This window comes from Poecilia mexicana, unplaced genomic scaffold (assembly GCF_051168715.1).
Source record: "Poecilia mexicana isolate PSO_F unplaced genomic scaffold, ASM5116871v1 scaffold_3, whole genome shotgun sequence".
Classification (NCBI taxonomy): domain Eukaryota; kingdom Metazoa; phylum Chordata; class Actinopteri; order Cyprinodontiformes; family Poeciliidae; genus Poecilia; species Poecilia mexicana.
The window spans coordinates 5,190,404-5,214,167 of record NW_028263372.1 but is presented as its reverse complement, the minus strand read 5'-3'; the positions used below and the strand labels follow the sequence as shown (position 1 = coordinate 5,214,167).

Genomic DNA, 23,764 nt, shown 5'->3' with positions numbered 1-23,764 from the left:
TGTATGTGTGTGTGTGTGTGTGTGCGTGTGTGTGTGTGTGTGCGTGCGCGTGTGTGTGTGTGTGTCTTGTGGTCTTTCCAGTCAACACTCTCCTTTGTGTTGTCCTTCATGTGGTTGCAGTGAGCTGTATGGAGAAGCGTCATGCTTTCTGTGTCCAGGGTGACATTAAAATGGGAGCTGGAATTGCTCCATGCACTTCTGTTTACATGATGTCATCTTCCACACACACCCATACACAACCTAGGTCACACTGAACATGCTGTCTGTGTGGCACAATCGATAGCACTGACATGTTGAATCCTAAGAGCTTATACTGGATGCTTCACCCATCTGAAGATGTTTTGTGTGTAAAGATGACTTACTCGATTTTTTCTTCCACGGAGATTCCTGTTATCCTTGGATTGTGAAGTTCAGGCGTGCTGCTGAGTGTCTCTTTGTGAAGTCATGCTCTTATTCTCCCTCTTGTACCCAGTGGAGCTCTATGTTCATTATTCTTGAGTGAATTACTCAGCTGGTGTCTGGCTGGGTTTATTCTTAGTGAGAATAACCCAGTAGCTGGTTAGTGCTTCAGAACTAACCAGCCATTAACTCTGGATGGTTTGTTCCTTACACTGAAGCTGGGTGAAACTCTCAATCTGTAGGTGTTTGGACTTCTAGTTTAGTTTTTTTTCCAGTTTTTGATAATTTCTTTATTGTTTACTTGCTTAGTGCAATTTTATTTTTTTCATCACGTTCGTTCATTAGTTGTATCTATCAGTGTTTCCTTCTTTTTAATTTGGCTCTCAGTTTTATTGTTTTCTCTCCTCTCTTTTCCTACCTTTCTTTCTTCCAGCTGTTTTTTTTCATTTCCTCTTTTCATTTGCCTGCTCTCCTCAGCTGTTCCCAGTCACCTGCAATTAGCTCTTCTGCTTCCTTTCTCACTTCCTCTCCTCAGTACCTAAGCCCCTAGTTGAATGATTCCTCTTTGGTTCTTTCTGTTTTGTGTCTTTCTCATTTTCCTGTAGCATCTTCAATTTTTGTAAGTCTTTTTTTTCCATTTTATTAAATATGCCTTCCCTCACCACACCGAATACCTATGCTTGTCAGAAGCGTAACAGTAACAGTGGCAGTTTTGACCCAGGCCACATCTGCTGGCCAGCATGAACATTTGAGGAACAATATCTGTCAGTTGCATTCAGATTTTATTTCTGCAGCCTATCTACTTGTCCAGTCAGTGTTTAGTTTGTGTATTGTATTGAAAGAAAATCAAATATTGCTGTGCCATGCATCTTGTGTTTATATTTTCTTTCAGCTTTAGAAAATCCTGATTAGAATGTGGAGGAATTGAACAGTGGCTAATTTTCTAGATGCCTTCCCTTAAAAGCTGTGGCAGAGCTCCAGATAGTTGCAGTTAACACTGAATGAAACTTAATTAATTATTCTGTGATAAGAATGTTCAATTATTACTTCTTTTCCTGACCTGAGTGAAGTTGGCCCCCCCACCTTCTTCAAATCAGACAAAATTGGTGTCAAATGTTTGTGCTACGTTTGTCCTGGTTTGTGCAGCAAAAATTTTTGTTTGTGCCGCTATCATTTTAAAGATATAAAGAAATGTTTCCAGAGGTCATCCAAGGTCAACCAACCCCCCACCTTCTTCAAATCAGACAAAATGGGTGTCAATCAACTCGGCTGTTAGATATTTTTTGGTATTATCATTATTACTTTAGTTCATATTCAGTCTAATGTTAATCAGTATTATTGTGATTTTGAGTTTAAAGTTCTCTCTTCCTTATGTGTGTATAAACTGACCTGGAGGTCGCAACTGTCTGTTTCATCTCCATGTGAAACAGTTAACTCTGTGTTTCTCAGACCTTAACAACCAGAATACCTCCTAACTTAAGATGTTAATCTACATCTTTATTGTTAGTTTGACCTAGAGCTGAACTGGGCTCAGACCGTAGATCAGATATCACACCTGGCTGGTTTGTTTAGGTTAAATGTTTTACGACCTTTGTTGTTCTTCCTGACTGCCCCTTTTGGCTGTTCTGCTTTGACAATAAAAGAAGGAGCTCACGTGAAAGCAGATCAGAACTCTCTGTGAACGGCTGATGAGGTTGTTGATGGAGAGTTTTCCTTTTGCAAAAGCTTGTCTATGAAATTCATATACGTTGTCTGTGGTCTTTTTATGTAGGTTCGAGAAAAAGTACCTATCATCGGCTACATTTGTGTTGATTTGTGCAGCAAAAATTTTTGTTTGTGCTGCTTTGGCTTTGAAGATATTAATGAAAGTGTAAAGGACAAAAGGTCAACCAGCCCCCCAACTTTTATGAAATCCAACTTTCTTTATATCTTTAAAATGATAGTGGCACAAACGAAAATTTTTGCTGCACAAACCAGCACAAACGTAGCACAAATGTTTGACACCAATTTTGTCTGATTTGAAGAAGGTGGGAGGGCCAACTTCACTCAGGTCTTTTCCTGATGTCTCACATCTCATATGCAGCACAAATACGCCACTGCTACAAATCCTACAGGAGTGCTACGTTTAAGAATTATTTTGTGCTGTTGCAGCAGTACGTAAACTCTCTTTAAACAACTACTCCAATTATTTTTGAAATAATAAAATAAACATCTGCAGCTGAACAATCCTAACACCAATACGAAAAACTCAGGCCTTTCTGCTGGACTGAACATCAGTTTTCATTAACTGATTTAAAATGCAGCAAGGGGGCTGCACAGTCGTGCATTTGGTAGAGCTGTTGCCTGGCAGCAAGAAGGTTCTGGGTTTGATTCCCGGCCTGGGGTCTTTCTGCATGGAGTTTGCATGTTCTCTTTGTGCATGCGTGGGTTCTCTCTGGGTACTCCGGCTTCCTCCCACAGTCCAAAAACATGACCAATTAACTTAACTTAACTGTTAAGTTAATTGGTCTCTCTAAATTGTCCCTAGGTGTGAGTGTCTGTGCATAGTTGTGTGTCCTGTCTGTCTCAGTGTTGCCCTGTGACAGACTGGCGACCTGTCCAGGGTGACCCCGCCTCTCACCGGAATGTTAGCTGGAGATAGGCAATAGCAACTAAGGGACAAGGGTGTAAAGAAGATGGATGGAAATGCAGCAAGAGGTGCTGAGTAGGAGACTTTTTTTTCCAGAGAATTTGAACCAACTGAAGCTAAAACTGCCTCTTGAAAAGTTCTGGGTAGAATTTATCTAGACAAAAGTTATTTTTTGTTTTGTTTTGGTTTTTTTTAATCTGAACTGCAAAATGTATATACATTTTTGTTCACTTTTGGCTTTTGCTTTGAGTGTGTTGTTCTTTCAGCAAAATGACTTTTCTAGAGTCTGTATGCTGCAATTAATCAATTATTAAATTATTTCACTAATCGATTTGTTACAATGAATCCAATGAATCGCTTCAGCCTTAAATTAATTCAAATAATTTTGGGGGGGGCACTCAAAGCGCATTGAAAAAAGTGCAAGATCATCAGTCATTTAATTCAGAAATGTAGAAAAAAGAAGCAAACAATCAGCACCATTCTGTGGATGTGAGCAGATGGACTCATTTAAATGCAGTTCAGTACCATCCTGTTTTTTGACAGGATTGGCTGATGGAATCGCTGTAAACAATACCTCAGTTTTCCTAATGATCTATGATGCTATGTTTTAATGTGACATATTTAAAATAAATAACATTTGTTTTGCTCTTTCCTTTCTGTAGACTGCATTCATCCTGAAGTAAAAAGTTTTCCCCAGGCTCACGGCTTCAGTTCTAGGTCCATGATAAGCACACCCACTCGTCCCATGGCTGTGAGTACAAAGCTTCACATACCAACATGCCAAAAACAATAAGTCTATTTATTGTTAAAATTTATTAATAAAAATTCTAAATGATGCATTTAACATGCAACTATTTTAAAATATTTTGAAAGAAATCAATGTATGACATTATGTCACATTGTGAATACAAATGTTAACAAATTCTTCTGGGATTTTATGTGACACTCCAGCACAAAATCATGCATAATTGGGAGTAGTTTTTAAAATGCTCTTCATTGTTCTGTTTGTTCACTAAAACTAAACTAGTTGTACCAACTTCACCAACCAACACAGAGGAAAGTCAAAGGTTAAGTTGTCGAGACGTTTCAATCAGGATTTGGTTGGAATAACAATACCCACGCTTTGAACACCTCAGAGAATTGTTTAATCCATCAATCCATAGTGGAAACTGGAACAACTGCAAACCCACCATGACATGATTTTCTAACTAAACTGACAGGCTGGGAGAGAATTAACCAAAACCTAGAAGTGAGGAGGTCCTTGGTAACTCGGGAGCAGCTGCAGAGGGCCATTGCTGTTAACTACAAGAAAAAAAGCCATGTGCTGTTGGCCAGAAGCAAAAAATATATAACTATTGACCTACATACGTATCAAAACACAGTGTTTCCCTCTAACCCCATGGTCCACCCTCTATACTGGGCAGAGACAGGGTCAGAGTTAGAGCCAAAAACATGGCCGCCCTGGTTAAAACCTGAAACTGGGGACCAGATTGACGATTCAGCAGAACAACAAACATCCAGCCTGAGCTGCAGTGGAATGGTTTTATATCGAAACATATTCGCTCATTCTAAAGGAATGCTGGTATTGAGTATTAGGCAGAAGAAACTTCATTGAAAATAAATTATTTGTTTATTTGAATCTTTTAATGTTTTTCTAATGTATAAAAAGGCTTAAATGGTTAAATGAAAGATTAGTGGAACATTCTTTTATCCAAATAATCAATTAATAAGAACAAGGATCCAGTCATCTTGTGGTTTATTCAGATGCAACTTTGCAAAACTAACTTGTTGCCATTTTCAAGAGGCTTTTCTCCAGCAGCCCTATCAGACAAATCATACTTGTTCAGTGTTTTTCTAACAGCTGACTGAGTGATGTAAAACATTCAGCATAGTGATTAGGATTAGGACTGATGTTCAGGCTGGAGTTGAATCTGTCCTCACCGATGCAGACATGCGGTCATTCCAGTGCAGTGATGCCGACCAACACAAGTCCCTGCAAACCATCAGAAGATAGTACGTTCCCTCAAGCCATAGAATCCCACAGATTTTTATCTTAACTGTTTTCATTTTCTGCACACACTTTTCCTCCCACACACTGAACAATGAGCAGGTATTGCGTAAGAGTTTCCTGCCGTTTCCAACAGGGTCAGGAGAAGCATGGAAGCTGCACTCTGCACAGCTGGGAACAATGTAAAGACAAAGACTAAATCTAAACAGGATGCCTGACTCTGCCTTTAACTGACCTGTCTAACAATACAGACGCCACAGTCAGCTTCCTGCTGATCAGCAACCAGTCTGTAAAGAAAACTAACCATGCTGATGGTTACTACTATAAAAACTTGTTGAGTTTTTATCAAAAAAATCAATCAAGTTGATTTGTGGAGCAGAGGCAGTTCAAAGTGCTTTACATCATGAAATATAAACATCATAAACACAAACATCATACAAACATCATAAACACATCATGCAGTCAACAATTGTGAAACTAGTAACAGACATTCCATTTTGTAAATTGTTTTAATTATCAATACCCATAAAGTATGTTGATCAGTGCTCCATTAATTAATTAATTATGAAATGAAATGAGACATACAGCGTTGTTCAACCCTCCAAGGTTTTTTTTTTTTTCCGATTTAAAGGAACTCAGTGTTTCAGCAGTTTTGCAGTTTTCTGGAAGTTTGTTACAGTTTTGTGGAGAGTAGAAGCTGAATGCTGCTTCTCCATGTTTGGTTCTGGATGCAGAGCAGAAGCAGAACCAGAACCAGAAGTCCTGAGAGATCTGAAAGGTTGATGCGACAACAGCAAATCTTTAATTTATTTTGGTTCTAAGCAGTTTAGTGATGTCTGTTCTCTCAGTGAAGGACTGTAGAACTGGGAGATGTTCTCTGTCTTCCTGGTTTTAGTCAGAACTCCAGCAGCAGCGTTCTGGATCAGCTGCAGATGGAGGATTGATGTTTTAGGCAGACCTGAGAAGACAAAGTTCCATGAATCAATGTGAATAAAGTTAAACAAAGTTTCTCTAGAACTTGCTGAGACGTCAGTCCTTTAATTCTTGAAATGTTCAGGCGATAGAAGGCTGATTTTGTAACTGTATTTGTGTATCTGTATTTGTGGTTCAGGTCAGAGGTCATCACTACATCCAGGTTTCTGATCTCTAGTTTCCAACTGTAATAACTGAAGCTGTGCATTGACTCTAGATTGTTCCTCTTTAGGTCCAAAGATAAAAACTTCAGTTTTGTTTCTTTTCAGCTGGAGAAAGTTATGACACAGTCACACATTTATCTGTTCAGTGATTGGATGGTTCAGAGTCATTTGGTGACATTGTAATATAGAACAGTGTACCATTTGTGTAGTCTTGATAACAAATCTTATTTCCTGTTCCTGTGAGAAAAGTCTCTTAAGATCTGCTTTCCTCTGACCAACCACCTTGCAGGCGTCTGCAGTGTCGTCTCAGGCCTCTGGGATGTCTGGCAGCTCTCAGGTCAGACATAAAGAAAGCGCCTCCATCCAGACCAGCTTCTACACCTCTCACATGCAAAGTCGAAGCCAACGCTCCAAGTCCCTGTGCCAGGATGACCACAGAGCACTACCTCTGGCCCGTCCACTCCACCCAGAGTCTTCCTCTGTGCCCTTCAGTGTTCCTCCACCTGGAAGCCTGAGGCGGTCCCTGAGCGGGGTCCTGGCCCAGGAGAGAGGGCCCTGGCAGGAGGAGGAGCTGCCCTACCAGTACACCTATAAAGGTCCGTCTCATCGCATCATCAACAGAATCACCAACAGACAGCAGTACTACCAGCAGCACAACTCTGCGTTGGGGCCGGAGGGCTGGCTGGGGAACGGCCGGGGCTTCACCAGTGCCGGGGACAGCATGACAGGGCAGTGGCAGCATCATGCCTCCAGGACCAACCAGGCCACGGCCCAGTACACCCAACTGCACCGGGCCGCCTCTCTGCGCTCTCTGAGGAGCGTCGGCAAGGGAGCAGACATCATGGATGCCGCCTCCATACACAGCAACGATCCTCTGGCAGAGTGAGAACACTTAATTAATTTTTTATCTGTCTAAAGCTGATCCACGGAAAAATGTGTCTGTTTATAAAAACTTTCCGCACAAGATTGTCTGTCAGGTATCAGTCAGAAGAAGATTTCATACTAACCTGCCTGGTTCCTGCACAATAGCTCTGTCAGACTGAAGTGACTGAAAAAGAAAACAAAACAGCTCTAAAAAGTCTTAATAATTGGACATGTCCAACACTTGGTCAAAACATGTCGTCATGACAGCATGTAAATAAATACAAAGAAAAATAAATCATAAATGTTGACATGATTTCATACCAACTTTAAGTTCAATCTTACATTCAGTCATGTAATTTTTCGACACTTTCCCAAGAAAGTTGTTTAGATGATTATTTAGATGATTAAAACTGGTGATAATAATAAAGACTGAGTCTGTGAGGGACAGACAGGGACAGAGGACAAGTCTCCTGTTTACCTATGGATGTGGAAGAAAATCATTGACTGTAGAGGACAACTAGTACACAGTGCAAAACATCACAGCCAAGTGAAATATTTACTGTCCCACATTTCTAACCAGATTAACTACATTAGGTCTGCAGAGATCCTCTCTAACTGTTTGAACTGCTGCTGGCTCATTAAAACAGTTTCATATGAAATAAATCTGCATTAATATAGTCTTTCTTTTTCTCTTGTGTGTGCATGCGTATGTGTGTGTGTGTGGGTGTGTGTGTGGGGGGGTGTGTGCGCGTGGGTGTGTGTGTAGGATGCAGAGCATTGACATGCCCACAGCTGTCAGATATCTTTCTGAATCAAATACTTCTCTGCAAGTTTTGGGAGCTGCTTATATACAACACCAATGTTACCATAGCAACGATGCCAAGAATCAGGTACTTTAAGTTTGATGGTTTGTGGTTATATTTGACTGTATTTGTTGCCCTGTATTTCATTTATGTTTGTTAATGTAACAGGGACTAAATGGCTATGCAAGCTACATACTCTTGATTTTTATTTGTAAAAACATTTTACAGACATGTAGAATTGTTCTTCCATGTCATTACTTTGTGCTGGTCAAGCCTAATAATGTACATTAAAGAGTTTGGTTTTAAAATTGTTCAGTGTTCCAATTCTTCTGAAGGTTTTTAGAAAACCTTCAGAAAAAATTATTTATATTCCAATTAGTATACACTGAATATATACACAGTTAGGAGAATGTGGTTCCCTGGTCTAAAGCATCTTCTGGTTCCCTGCACACACAGATTTTTTCCTCATGCAGATAATATTAGATTGGAAGGTAGCTCTAATAATAAGTGGACATGAACTGATAGATGTCTCTGTATTTTTCCCTAAAAGACAGACACGCACACACACACACATATACACACACACGCAAGCACACACACACACCCACACACTGTATGTTTTGTTTTCTTGTTATTCCAAAGTGTCCAGTTTTCCCAAAAAACTGCTGCATGAACTTTAGATTACTCTGAGAGTGTTATTGTTACTCTGTGGATTTAATCAGAATTAGAGCAGAAGGTAAAATATTTTTTTCTGATAGGTTTGTGTACAGGAGAATGGGGATGTCTGTCATTTCCAAACTCAAGGCTTAGTTTTAATAGATTTGATAAAAGCGCAAAGTGTGTAAGAGGTTCTCTGTGTGTGCCGAGGTCCGTGCTTTGGGTGGCGTTCCTGCGCTGGTGCAGCTTTTCTCCAGTGACCATTTAGAGGTGCAGCGCTATGCTACAGCGGCTACACGAAATCTTATATATGAGAATGCTGACAACAAGGCGGCCCTGATAGAGGCAGGAGGACTGACGGCTCTGGTCAACACCCTGAGCCAACACGACGAGGAGCTGTGGAAGACCATCACAGGTAGGAATGTAACATCCCAACATCAGAGGAAGCTTGTTAAGTGAGCAAATATGCACCACAGTATAAAAGTCTGTGTGAAAAAAAGAAATGTATATGTGTGTGTCACTAGTCATTCTGGTATTTTCTGTCTGTTAGGTGTCCTTTGGAATCTGTCCTCCAGAGACAACCTGAAGGATAGGCTGGCTGTGGAAGCGTTGCCACTTCTGACTGAGAAAATTCTGGTTCCACTTTGCAAGAGCATCCCTCTGAACCCGTCTGAGAGAGAGATCTTCAACAATACCACTGGCTGCCTCAGGTGAGAACCAGACCAAGATCCCCCGGATAAACTGGAGCGACATGACAGACAAACAAATTGACTGACAGGAAGCTGTTGATGTTGCAGATCCAACCAGACAGCAGGAGTCTGAGACACACAGTCTGCAGCCCAGTGTCAACAACAACACTGCTGATATTAGCACATATTACTTCCAGAGCAAAACCTCCCTTCCTGTTAATCTACTGAGATTAACAGGATCTGAGCAAAGATAAAATGAAACTGTACAACAGATTAACCAAATTAATGATACAAAAATAATCCACTACTTTACTATCTCTCTATTAGCTGCCTTTGACCTTTTTTGAAAGTTTTTTTGTCTTTTCGACTTTAAACTGCATATCTAAACCATGAGATCATCTGTTTCCCAGCAGCCAGCAGGGCGAGTGTCTCATTCCAACTACTGTAGAAATCCAAAATAATTGTTTTCTGTGTGTTTTTTTTTTTTTTTTTTTGCCACACTGACTATTTTTAGAGTTGATGGATTTTTGTTGTTGTGTCGAATAAGAAAAGGAGTGGAAATACCTAAGCTACTCTTATGTAAGCTATTTTTTTTACTCCTTCATTTACTTCTGCACACTCCCTGAAACATGAAATAAATCCTTGTTTGCTAATTCTACTGGGAATTTTCACTAAAAATGTTGCTTTGAAAGTGATAAACCACAAAGATTTGTTGAGGGAGTTTTTTTACTGGAACAAAAAACATATGTTAAAACAATTTTATTCAAATTCCAGTTAGCCAGTCACATTTGTCACAGCTGAGAGGTCAGCAAGTCAAACATCATCAACATAATACAAGCAAAAATTACAATTTGAAAGAAACCCTCCAGTGTTTTGTTTTTTTCTCTAACAACCTAATTCATATTATATGAGTCATTATGGTCTGATTCAGATCTGATCAATATCAACAAAGCGCCAGGCCTTTTAGTAATCACTTAAATTCTTGAAATTCACCAAAGGTATGTATTATGGGCTGAATAATTATATTCCATTTGTGGGGCCACAATAGAAGGGATCCTCGTGATCCACTACCAGCTGGTGTTCAAGGCAGAATGACAAATGGAGACATTTATGTTGCAGTATGTAACTTTAATGAAAAAAAAACAACATATTTGTTAAAACTGTTACTATGGTGTGACAGTTTGATATGAGACAGATAATCTGTGAAAACATTGAGCTTCTTTGCCAATTAGAAACTACCAATTAGAGACAGGAGGCGGGCCTTAGCACTATTAATCACAATCATGTAGCACTGAACATTCTCTTTCTCTGTCCCCTCCTTGCTTTCTGCTATGCTGCAGCTAGCATAGCATGTTGTGAATGCTAAGTCTAGTTAGCATCACCACAGATGATGTTGGATAAACAGTTTTCCTGTGACTTTAAGTTGTTTCTCTGCCTTCAGCACATTCAGCAGCATGGACATAAGTTTGATTGGCGCTAAACAGGTTTGATTGGCGCTAAACAGGATCTTGGATCAAGACGATAGACCCTCGGTAGCGGGGTATTTCTCCAGATGGCAATGGTAGCTCAGGAGGAGGTGGAGGAGAGCGACGTTTTCACAGATTATCTTCCTCATAACAAACTGTCAAAACATTTTAACAAATATATAAAAAACATATTATTTATGAAAGTTACATACTGCAGATTTAAAATGTCACATTTATATAGTTTTAAATATTAATCCATGCATAGATGGAATTGCTCCCTGCCTGCAGTTTTACTTTTACAAAGCGGTCACTGAGAGAGCGCCACCTTTCTGCAGACAGCTTCCTCAGTGGAGGGGTTTTTAGTCATTTGACCGTTTTTATAATTATTTAGTAACTAACCGTACAAATTCACATAATTCATCACTGTGTCAGATTCGTGTCAGCTGCGGATACAAAAAGCAGGTCATGGAAGAGGATTAGTTGAAGCAAAATATCAATATTACTGTCTGAGCGCAGTTCTGCATAAAACCCGCCCACAAACTTCTGACCAATCACACTCTCCTCTCAGAGCTCCGTACCAGAGGAACAGTTCCTCAGCCAGGCTGCAGCCTGTTTCCACATATTTGCTGCAGGTCAATAACTTGATGGAATCTGCTGGGTTTCCTTAGACATCAATTTTTTAACTACTTAGAATAACTAATTCCGTACACTTTACTGTTTGATAACTAATATCAGTTAGAATGTATGGATGTGATTGAATTATAATGATTTTTTTGCAAAGAGAGGACTCTTGTTGTGAAATGCCATCAAATAAATAAACTGAAATGAATTAAATGTAATATTTGCGGTATTCCCAAAGTGATCAATGTTCATTTTATAAAGCTTGCACACGGTGAAGCTCCTGTCAGGCTCGTTCTTCCCAGGTATCGATAAAAACCAAAATGAGTCCAAATGTTTGCTGTTTGAATCTTTCTTTGATTTTTGTAATTTCCTCTGATGTACGTCACCACATTCTGATGTCACTGCACATTTTAAATCGACAATAGATAATTTTATGTGAATTGATTTTTTTGGCCCACCTCTAGTGATTAGACATGCCTTTATGCTTAGAAAATTTAGTCCAGAACTGAGATAAAACAGGTTGAATTTTATAATAATCAGATCAAAGTGACCTTTGCAGTGACATGTTTCCTGCTGGGTATGAATGTGTCTGTTTGTGTGTTTACCTCGTGTCTGTATGTTTAGGAACTTGAGCTCAGTAAATGAGAGAACGAGACGGAAGATGAGAAGCATGCAGGGTTTGGTGGACTCTCTGGTGTGCTACATTCAGCTGGGGGAAAGAGGAGATGATAAGGTAACCCTGATCTCACTAACAAGCTGTAAATAATGCAGTAGTACATACAAAGAGGTCTGATTTCAGAACCATTGGACATCGTTACTGCAGACTGCCTAAAATACCAGCAGCTCTGAGCAGGTAAAAACCCAACAGACATAGAAAGATGACCTCTGATTAACAAAGATGGTGTCATTACATTGGCTCCTGGTGGCCATTATTTGAGATTTTACTGGTTTTCACTAACCCAGTGGTAGTAATTCTATGTGCTGCTGCCAGCCTTGGCCAGGTTTTACTTACATAAGATAACTTTGCTGTTATCTTTGAATGTTCTTTATCCGTTAACCCACTTGTACAAACAGCTACTGTCACAAAACGTACTTTCACAGAAAACACAGCAGAAACATTTAATCAAATCTACTCTTCTTCCTCGCCCTTAAACTATAATGACATAGATAAGTTGGTAGATGATTTTCAGTGCAAACTTTCAGATATCATCGATTACATTGCACCCATTAAAGTGAAGGTTGTGTCTGGTAGGAAGAAATCTCCATGGAGAAATGCACAAACAGTTCTGTCTGCAAGACAACTCTGCCGTAGGGCCGAACGGAAATGGCGTAAAACTCAACTACACGTTTATTGTGACATCTACAAAGAAAGACTACGTAACTATCACACAACACTAAAACATGCAAGAGAGGCTTTCTTTGCAGATGTCATAAACAAAAACACTAACAACGCCCAAGCTTTATTTGCTACTGTTGACAGGCTCACAAATCCTCCTGTGACGTTACCACCTGAACTTCAATCTAATGCCGCCTGCAACAAGTTCTCCAGTTTCTTTTCAGAGAAAATTCAAAAGATCAGAGGATTAATCTGCACATCCACTCCAAAGTCAGTACCAATGCTGTGCCCAAACAAAACAAAGGCAGTAATGATGACCCAATTTCAACTACTTCATTATAAAACCCTAGAAGAAATTATAAGTCAATTAAGCTCCAGTTCCTGCTGTCTGGCTGTTCTACCCACACATTTCTTTAAGAAAGTCCTGCCTGTCGTTGCTAATGATCTGCTCCAAATAGTAAACTCATCGCTGTCTTCAGGTGTTTTCCCCCAGGCTTTGAAAACAGCAGTTATCAAACCACTGATAAAAAAGAACAATCTAGACAAATCACTACTGCAGAATTACAGGCCGATCTCCAACCTCCCATTCATGAGCAAAATTCTTGAAAAAGCAGTTTTTAAACAATTAAATAACTTCCTAACAATAATGAATCGCTTTGACTCCTTCCAGTCTGGTTTTCGTGCTCACCACAGCACGGAGACGGCCCTTGTAAAAGTGTTCAATGATATCCATATAAATACAGACTGTGGGAGAACCACAGTGCTGGTTCTGTGCAGCCTTCGACACTGTTGACCATGATATTTTACTGAATTGACTGGAGAGTTGGGTCGGACTCTCTGGTCCAGTGCTCAACTGGTTTGAATCTTACATAAAGAACAGGAATTTCTTTGTTTCAATTGGAAACTTCTCATCAGAGAGGTCAAAGGTCACATGTGGGGTACCCCAAGGCTCAATCCTAGGACCCCTTCTTTTCAATATTTATATGCTCCCGCTGGCTCAGGTTATAGCAGGAAATAGGATTAGCTACCATAGCTATGCGGATGATACACAGCTTTACATCACGATGTCACCAGGTGACTCTGAACCCATCCAATCACTGAACAGATGCTTAGAACACATAAATGTGTGGATGAGCCAAAACTTTCTCCAGCTGAACAGAAACAAAACTGAATTTATTATCTTTGGACCGAAAGAGGAGCGAACTAGAATCAATGCGCAGCTTCAGTTATTACAACTGAAAACCAGCGATTTTCAGTTGTAATAACTGAAAATCGCTGGTTTTTCAGCCCGAAACCTGGGAATAGTGATGGACTCTGACCTGAACCTTCAGAGCCACATTAAGACAGTCACAAAGTCGGCCTTCTATCACCTGAAGAACATCTCCAGGATTAGAGGACTAATGTCTCAGCAGGATCTAGAGAAACTCATCCATGCGTTTATCTTTAGCCGTATTGATTACTGTAACATCGTCTTCACAGGTCTGACTAATAAATCAATCAAACAACTGCAGCTGATCCGGAACGCTGCTGCTCGTGTTCTCACTAGAACCAGGAAGATAGAGCACATAACACCAGTTTTAAAGTCCTTACACTGGCTCCCTGTAGCTCAAAGAATAGACTTTAAAATACTGTTGTTAGTTTATAAATCACTGAACGGTTTAGCACCAAAATACATTAAAGATCTGTTATTGCTGTATCAACCATCTAGACCCCTCAGATCTTCTGGTTCTGGTCTCCTTTGCATCCCGAGAACCAGAACCAAACGAGGAGAAACAGCATTCAGTTTCTATGCGCCACGGATTTGGAACAAACTTCCAGAAAACTGTAAAACAGCTGAAACACTGGGTGCCTTTAAATCTCAACTTAAAACCCACCTGTTTACAGTTGCTTATGGCAATTGATGCCTTCAATGTATTTGCGAGTGACTGGGGGTCATTGCGCGTATATAAAACCCTGTAAATTCTAGACTCTAACAGGTAACCAACTAATGTACAAAATCCGCGTAGGACAGCGAAAGTCCTAGCGCAAAATTTTCGCGAAACAGGCGGACGGAGCCTGGTGCTGCAAGGCTGGAGGCCTTGTCCTGTTAGGCTGCGGGGCCTGGCTAATACCCGTGTTAAGAAATGGAAGATCTCAGTAGATCATATAACTTGACTGGACAGGAAGTCCAACAGAATGATTTTATCTTTTCTTTTTATCTTTTTATTACTTTCTTTTTATTTTTCTTTCTCACTGTTTAAAATTATGTAAAGCACTTTGAAATGCCTTGCTGCTGAAATGTGCTATACAAATAAAATTTGATTGATTGATTGATAAGAGATTTTTAATCTTAATGGAATATTTCTGGTGAAATAAAGGCTTATAATAACTATACTATGGTGTATTAGAACCGGGCCACAAACCAGTGAACATGGCCGGGTAAATTATTTCTTACAAGGTCTTTCAGTTACCATGGAACCAGGATGCATGGTTCCTAGATCCAGAAATGTTGCATCCTATTAAGGAAATAGAATAAAAAAATGGAAGACGTATTAAGATTTAACCTACTTTTAAAGGAAAAATGAATGAACCGCTGACAATTTATGTCTGTTTTTATCATGTGACTTCTAATACACTTCTTTAGGAATAGGGGGCGCTGGGCTCTCTGTGTCAAAAGTCAGAATCTTCTAAACATCTTTTCACAGGCTCTTAAATCAGGAAACATCTGGAACATGCAGTGAGGTGTGCCTCAATAACCAGGGCTGGGAAACACTCATATAGAGCAACACAACACTCATCTGAAAGTGATTCAGAACAAATGGGAAAAAAATAGAGACTTACACATGATAATAATAACCCACCTTTGACGTTGTCCTGCTCTGGACGGTGAACGACAAAGATCTTGACAAAGAATGTGTTGATATTTTTTGCTTACTTTTTGGGCGTTTTTATTGCAACATATTAGAGTTGAGTGCTTGTTTTACTTTGCAACTTTAAAGTTGATGTAGTGTTTTAAAATCTGTTAAGCATTTATTTCCTTAGAGTCAATAAAAAATGTTCCTTTGCTTTCATCAAATCTGTGAATTTGACAATAAATGAAATATTTGTCTTGGTCTCTCTGAGCACGTCTCACTGAAGACTTGCTTTTCTAATGGACCTGATGTGAAGGGGTCAGAAAAGGGAGTAAAGACATGCAGCAAAGGAACCGGGGACAGGAGCTGAACTCAGGGTGACAGTCTCGGGGTTCTAGCCTCTGTCTATAGCCACTGCATCATGTGACGGCCCATACTATGTGTTTATTGTTAATAAATTAGAAGTTATGTGTTGTTGTTGTGGTTTTACTCCTCAGTGATCCTGCTGTAATTTCTGGAATTGTTCCTTTTTTCTCATCCTTTTCAGAAACTAGCGGTTCCTGTTTATGGAAAAGCTCTCTGTTTTTCCAACACGACTCATGTCTGTGGTGTTTTTATTTTCCTGCTTTCTAAATGTGGTTCCAAATATCAGCTGAAACATTTGATGTCACTTTGAATATAAACTACAGTGTCACTTAGTGTGTGTTTGTTGCTCTAGGGCTTCTACATATAGATATTTTAGTCTCAAAAAGCCATGTGTTCCACAACTTCAAATAAAAATAAGTTGCACATAAAATTAATTATGCTTTGAAGTCAACGCATTATGTGAACCATTACTAAAAATTTAAAAAGCAGTCTTCTAGTCTGAAGTTGAATCCTGTGTTTTCTTCCTGTTTAGGGTTTGGAAAACTCCTTGTGTGTGATGAGGAATCTGTCGTACCAGCTGTACGTGGAGCTTCCTCCGTCAGTCCGCCTCCACCTGGAGGGCCCATCCAGAGCTTCAGCCTCCAGAACTGATGAGATGATTGGCTGTTTCACTGTGCAGAGCAAAAAGAACAATGAGGTGAGGTCTTTTGTCACTGGATGCTAAGACTTCTAAGATTTTTACAGAGGAGCATTTCTTGACCACTTAGGGTGTCAGGAACCAGGGCAGTGTGGTTCCAACAGGCCCACTGGCAATCATGTGCTCTGTGGATGAAGATTGTCCAAAGTGACCTAATGATGTTTTTTTTTTTACAGCTTCAACACAGGAATCTTCCAAGACTGTCACACCCCAAGGACTCTGAGTGGCTGTGGCACCCGAAGGGCGTGGCCCTCTACAAGCAGGTCCTGCAGAACAGTGAAGGCAGCTCAGCTACAGTGGAAGCTGCTGTTGGAGCCCTGCAGAACATCACATCTGGAGAAGGACGGGTAGGCTCACAATGACAAACAATTCTATAGTGCCAATTCACAGCAAATGTCGTCTGAAGGCGCTTTAGAAAAAAGCACCATTTCAGTTCAATTCCGATTGATGCTGGTTATCAAGCAGTACATTTGGCTCAACTAATTATTTAATTTAGTTTAACAAGTTTTATAACTAAGAAAACCCAGCAGATTGCATCAAGTCATTAACTGCTACTCCATTAGCTATAAAACTGCACAAATTGACATCAAAATATTCTATGAATTCCCTTAATGGAAACACTAATTTTGAAAAAAAAAAAAAAATTGCGATAGAATGAGGTGGCTTTTCAGCCATATCGAAACAAATGTATTTTACAAAACTCTATTGACAACGCTTTCTTCGCATCACGAGTCACATGGTCAACAGCCGAATGTTACTGGTTAAAATGACGAAGAACAGGACAGGAAGTAGTAGTATGAAAATTGTTTGTTTTTGTTTTTTCAGACAATGTCCAGCTGGCTCCACCAGAGCTCTCAGCATCACAGTTCATAAATAGTTGTTATTCAACATGTTGAATCCATAACTCTTCTGTAAAATTACTGACTCCATTTTCCCAAAATGCCACATATGTAGTCGCTCCCAAGTAGGCGGGGCTTGTCATGCCAACACCTGAGAAGAGACTCCAACGTCTCCTTTGATTGGCTATTTCCTTTGATAAGTTCAAGTACCATGAAATGAGACATGAGATATGAATACATCTCATGTCACTGTTTACATCTGTTGTTGCCATGATTTATAATGTCTTACTGCGGAGAAAAGTTCAGTCATGTGGTTTTCATTTATTTCTTACTCTGCAGTTGTGAAATTGTGTTTTTACACATTACACACACAAAGATTTACACATTTGTAATGGAAACAACTATTGACTTGCACCTTTCGCTCCTCCTGGATGCAGCGGCAGCAGACAAGTCGTTGACTTTACAGCAGTCCCTCATACCAAGTATCTAAATAAAGAACATGTGAACATTTATATAACAAAATAATCTCACTTAAATATTTACTTCTTGAACTGGTTTAATTCTTTTCATATAATATGTCTATGGAGGAGAAATGAAGCGTAAATGGAGCAGGTTGGAGGAGTGAAGTGTTGTTTGTGTGTGTGTGTGTGTGTGTGTGTGTGTGTGTGCGTGTGTGTGTGTGTGTGTGTGTGTGTGTGTGTGTGTGTGTGTGTGTGTGTGTGTGTGTGTGTGCGTGTGTGTGTGTGTGTGTGTGTGTGTGTCAGTGGCCAGCGGTGCTGAGCAGCGTGGTGAGTGAGCAGGAGAGGATGGTCCCCATCCTGCTGGATCTGCTGGACAGCAGCAATGAGATGCTCCTCAGGCCGCTGACCGGCCTCCTCAGGAACCTGACCAGGCACGCTACAGACAAAGACCACATGGGTGAGGGGCCGGCAATAAGCAATGAAACTCCATCAAAAAAAGCATCTTTATGTTGCATATCATTTCTCTAAATAAACATAAAACTCTTTGACTGGCTCTTCTGTTGGCAGCTAAGATCATGGTGAGCGCTCTGGTGTCCAGGCTGCCTGCTGACGGCCTGGAGAAGGCCCCGTCCAGTGAGGTGGTGGTCAACATGTGCGGGGCCCTGAACCATCTGGTCACCTGCAGTTCTTTAGCAGCCCGAGATATCGCCTACTTCAATGGTCTTCCTAAGCTGATGGGCATAAAGACGTCACATGATAACAGGTAGGACTGACAGCTGCTGCAGATCAAGGTCAAAGGTCAGCTGTAGTTAATTCCTCCAATTCTAACAGAACCTTTCCTCATTGGCTGCCTCTGTTTCCCGTTTATAAGCTACTGCATTTCATATGGCCACTGACCCCACAGAGAGATGTCTTAATAGAATTGATCATGTCATTTATGAATGTTTACTGGTGACGGTCTGACCTGTGTGCCCCCCTCCTCACTGCCTCACTGTGATCCGCCTGCCGTCTCTGTTTAGCTCCGGGAGCCTCCGGGCTGCCAGGGCGGCCTCCACCGTGCTCTGCAACATGTTCCAGTACAACAAGCTGCACAGAGATTACAAACTGGTGAGTCCAATATCAGCCCTGTTTGGGAAGTACAGTGTGGATTCTCAGTGATTGCAGAGCTCAGTTGTGAAATTTACTCCAGTTTTTCCCGTTTCAGTTATAAACAAAAGCAGAAGGAGTTTAATCTGGTCTACTGAAAGAATTACTGTCTTGATGGTTTGGGTGGAGTGGCAGCCACAGATTTTACACCCCCTCATTAAGACACTCATTGGAGGCAGAAAGCACCAATAAAAGTTGCAGTTTTAAGCTGACTCAGTGCAACAGTCCATCAAGTTTAGTTAGTGCACTGCTTTTTATTCCTGACTCACTACAATATAAATTGTTTTTGTTTTTTCAGTTTTATCATATTTTTTCTCAACTTTTTTTAAATAGTTTTTTCTGATCTGCTACTGATATAATCTTATCAGTTTATCAGGTTTATTTGTATATTAACTTTTTTCAGTCTGAATTGAAACAGATTTTGGGAAAAATGTTTCCGTGACTTTTTATGTCAATGTTTGGTTTAAAGTGTAATTATGAAGGCGTATGGATGTGTTGCTTGTTTGTGTATCATTCTATGCTTTTTATTCTTTTTTGATGGAGTGTTTTGGGTGGGAATTAATTTCATTTAGTCAGTAAAGCTATCAGGCAGACGAGTCTGTGTTTCTCTTGTTAGACATAGTTTTCTCTGCTGCTGCATTGTTGGAGCTGAACTTCAGGCCAAACTGAGCTGATGTGTGTGTGTGTGTGTGTGTGTGTGTGTGTGTGTGTGTGTGCGTGCGTGCGTGCGTGCGTGCGTGCGTGCGTGCGCGTGCGTGCGTGCGTGCGTGCGTGCGTGTGTGTGTGTGCGTGTGTGCGTGTGTGCGTGTGTGTGTGTGTGTGTGTGGGCGTTGGCCAATTGCTTCCACCAGATGGTTTTCTGCTTCACGTCGTCTCATATCGGTTTCTCTTTTTTTTTCTGCTTGACCTCAGCTTCCCATTGGTCCATCTTCTTCCTCCCTACTCTTGTTGTGAAGGCCTCTGGACACTGCAATGCACTATCAAACATTTCTGTGAATTGTTTGGTTACTAAATGGTTACCTTTGTTCTGGCAAATGTCTGATTGGCTCTTAGTTTGTCATGAAGTTGGAGATCAGGTTGAGCCATTTCAGCTGAAAACAGGACTTTTCCCTTTTTAAAAAAAAAAATCAGGAGATTTATTAACAAAATACAAATATCCTTCACATCATCCCTAATTTCAGCATTCCTGTTATGATGTCCCAGCAGTATTTGTGTGCGTTGGACTCAGCAGGAGTACAGAATCCATCTGAGGGTCTGTCTGTTTGTCTCTGAGGTGGCGTTGGCAGTCAGTAAGCTCCGATTTTCTCCTGTATAATCAGCCCATCAACAAACTGAACTTTGCACAACAAACAAAACCTACATGAGCCAAGCTGAATGCTCCCTCATGTGGCTTCTGACTCACATAAACAAAATGATTTAAAGCCATAAATAAAGAGCTAGATGTAAAATGACTCCATTCCAACCATGATGTGGAATCTGCTGGATGACTGGTGGATTTTCTGGGTGGTGAAATAATGTTTTTCTAGTTTTATCTTCTTTCATTGGTGTTGTTGTGGATATAACAGCCTGAGTGTTCAGCAAACATTTGGTAACGATAATCTCTGCAATATTTAGGAGGAACTCTGTCGCTCCATCAAATTTATTATTTTAAGTATTTGCTTTATTTCTTTGTGTTCGACAGAGAGGATTTACACGACAGAACTTCGTCGATTCCAACTTCTAGTCTCTGTTTCCTCCCAGCGTGAATTCTGCAGTGAGGAGAAGGAGGCGAACGGACCGACCAGAACCAAACACAGGAGCTGTTATTCCTCCATTTGGAACTGTTTGACTGATTTATGCCTGCGTTGTGTTTTTGACAGTCACATGCAGCTGGTTTATTTTAGACTGATTCTGACATAACATATGGTTTATCCCTGACAGAATAGATTCAGACTTAATGTTGTTAAGACATACCGACTGCAGCGCCCTGTTAGTGTGTGAATCAAGTTGCCCGTTTAACTGTTGGTGTTGCGCACACACATTTTAAACCTAATTCTGATTCATCTCATTTCTTTCAAATGTTTCTTATTGTTGAGGCTACTGAAAGCTTTACACATTATCACACTTCTCTTTGGAAGCTAACGTTCTGCTCAAGCTCCCATCAGAGAAGAGGAAACCTGCTAGATGCAGTAGTTTTTAAAAGATTTATCAAGACTATTTATGAATATTTTTGCCCCTTTTTGAGGAGTACATTTTTGTCTTTTTTGAAGTAAGATAACAGAGAAGATCTGCAGCTGGATTTGGCATGTATGTAGGTAGATATGTTCAAATTGGATATTTAACATGGAATTGCTCCAGAACTCTGATGACTCGTATGTGTTGAACACTTTACTTAGTGTCTTCATACTTCAACTTCATTGTTGCACTATTTCCTCATAGCAGTGTGAAAGATGAGGTAAGAGCCAATGAGGTTCCTCCCTTTGGATTCCCGTCTCAAAGAGGAATGCTGAGGAGACGTAACATCCCGCCAAGCACTCAGTGCGTCATGTCATTTTCAGTCTCACCTCTGGGGGTCACTGTTTCATTTACTTTGGGATTTTAGCTCCTGACGTCAACAACGGTTAGATAATATAAATGAATGAATATAAAAGAAACACATTGACGTTAATAGTCATGGTTAGACCAGCGCTTGTCACAAGTTTTAATAACAAGCTAAAGCTCCACCAAGTTGACAGAATTTCTTAAACACAACAGGACTTGGACTATTTTCTGTTTTTTTGTGTTTTGTCATTACAAACATAACAAACTACATGATTGATTGATTCATGGAGTCAGTGTACTTATGCATTCTATTATGTTGAAGTTTTACAGTTGAAAAATGCATTAAGAGTAGAGGCTTCTAATTCTGACCTCAAGATCCAACATGGTTGCCTTGTATAAAACCTACTAATATCTGCAATAAAAAGAAATGTTTATTTGTATTATGGTGCCCCCTTTTGTGAATATGTTGCTAAAGTTTGAAAGTAAATCACATAGAAATGTTAGTTACTGCTGTTAGCTACTAATAATACTGTTGCTCAGCATTTTCAGAAAACTTGTTCCCAAGAAAGCCCTCGGCTCGTTGATGGTAAGGAAATCTACAAAGTAACAATAACTGGGTTGGGTTTTGGACTCTGTAACGGTTGGTGTTTGTTAGCTCTACATTACAGTTCATACGTTTGCATTTACTATATTTCCTCTGAGTCAAATAGTACTGTGGTGGGATTAGATTACAGGGACAACTGATCAGTTCTGATTAATAGTTACATTACAGACACTAATATTATATACCAGTAAAAGCTCCTACTCCAGATTAAGAACTAAAAAGTCCATCCAAAAGCAGAAAAAAAAACAGCTGCAGGCTCTGATTTGGAAACATTGAAATGAGTCGCTACTATACATCATGTGACTGACAGTAAAAACAACTTTCACTTTAGGTATTCAGTGTTTTTAGGTAGTTCAGTCTAACATTAAACATGTTGAGGCCTCCAACATCTATGTAACTTTGTCACAATTCAAACTTTTTGTGTTATCACGAATAATTCAGCAAAGAAATGCGTGAATGTGTCGCTACCTGTACTATGAATGAGTGGTTCGTGTTTAATAGAACTCTCTCTGTGCTGAATAAACAAACTGAAAAGTAAAATAATACAAAGTACCTTTACATAATTGAATTATTAATCCTGTTTGACGTCATCTCACCTGATATGATTGTAACTGTCACCTGTTCAGCAATTCAGCTGTTCCTGTTAAACTGGTTTGATCATGTAGCAATTTCCAATGTAGTGAAGTTTAGAAACAGTAAAAATAATAATTTTAATAAAGGTTGATGAATTGTTTATGGGTTTTTACTGTTTTTATCTGTGTTGTTTGAATATAAATGGCTTACTGCACATTTACCTATTCGTTTTATTTTTGTTTGAAAACCATTTGATCTGCTTACCCTTAAACCTTTTGTTTTCAGTCAGATGTACGTTTTTTGTGAATGTTAGAAGAAAAACAACGAAAGAATTTCCTTAAAACAGCAGAAACCTGTTCTTTTCAAAAACAGACCAATGCTCTTCCAAGATAACATAAAAGGGAATCAAATGGGAAAAAAAAGAAAAAGAGAACATAGGCTTTGTGAGAAGTTTTTAAATCTTAATGCAAGCCTTAGTTGAATTCCTTTCCACTCTCATCGTAGCGTCATATTCCTGTCATCCAGGAGGATCCTCTGACCCTTAGATGATCCACATGATGCTCAGAGACTCACTGACCTCAGCTTGTTGTGCCAGGAGGGACTGAATCATGAGCAGCATCCTGAGGAGACCCCTGCTGCCCACAGCCTTCAGGAGCTACAGTAAACTAGAGTAGATTGATTTGCAACATTTAATTTCCCTTTGACTGCGACAGACTGGCAACCTGTCCAGGCTGTACCCTGCCTCTTGCCCGGAACGTTCGCTGGCGATAGGCACCAGCATTCCTCCCGACCCCACTAGGGACAAGGGTGTACAGAAAATGGATGGATGGAATTTAGTTTTGATATTTTTAAGGTATCTTTAAATTTAATTCAATTCAAAAGCAACAATTATTGGAGAGCTTGCTTCACACAGCCAGAGATCAGCGGAAACTCTGGATTTTGATCAATGAACTACTTATCTGTGCAAAGGCTGTTACTATGGTGACATATTCAGAATTGGATTTCATTCTCCCTCCGGAACAAAAAAAACAACCCAGATTTCCTAAACACTGTTACTATTTTTAGAAAACCTGTTTCAGGTGTTTGTTTTCTCCAAAATGGGGTAATTTATTTTAGAGT

The 23,764-nt window shown here is 39.9% G+C and overlaps 1 protein-coding gene across 1 annotated transcript in view; it reads left to right on the top strand.

Annotated features, from left to right (window-relative positions):
- LOC148160146 (plakophilin-3-like) overlaps positions 1-22,805 on the top strand; it is a 29,482-nt gene extending 6,677 nt beyond the window's left edge. The window contains exons 2-13 of the mRNA XM_088004093.1: positions 3,691-3,779; positions 6,462-7,054; positions 7,803-7,926; positions 8,707-8,911; positions 9,047-9,206; positions 11,897-12,005; positions 16,338-16,502; positions 16,679-16,849; positions 18,106-18,259; positions 18,370-18,565; positions 18,822-18,909; positions 20,630-22,805. Coding sequence (XP_087860219.1) covers positions 3,691-3,779; positions 6,462-7,054; positions 7,803-7,926; positions 8,707-8,911; positions 9,047-9,206; positions 11,897-12,005; positions 16,338-16,502; positions 16,679-16,849; positions 18,106-18,259; positions 18,370-18,565; positions 18,822-18,909; positions 20,630-20,671 — 2,096 coding nt within the window. The 3' untranslated portion in view covers positions 20,672-22,805. The remainder of the gene's footprint in view (positions 1-3,690; positions 3,780-6,461; positions 7,055-7,802; positions 7,927-8,706; positions 8,912-9,046; positions 9,207-11,896; positions 12,006-16,337; positions 16,503-16,678; positions 16,850-18,105; positions 18,260-18,369; positions 18,566-18,821; positions 18,910-20,629) is intronic.
- Positions 22,806-23,764: the final 959 nt, after the last annotated feature.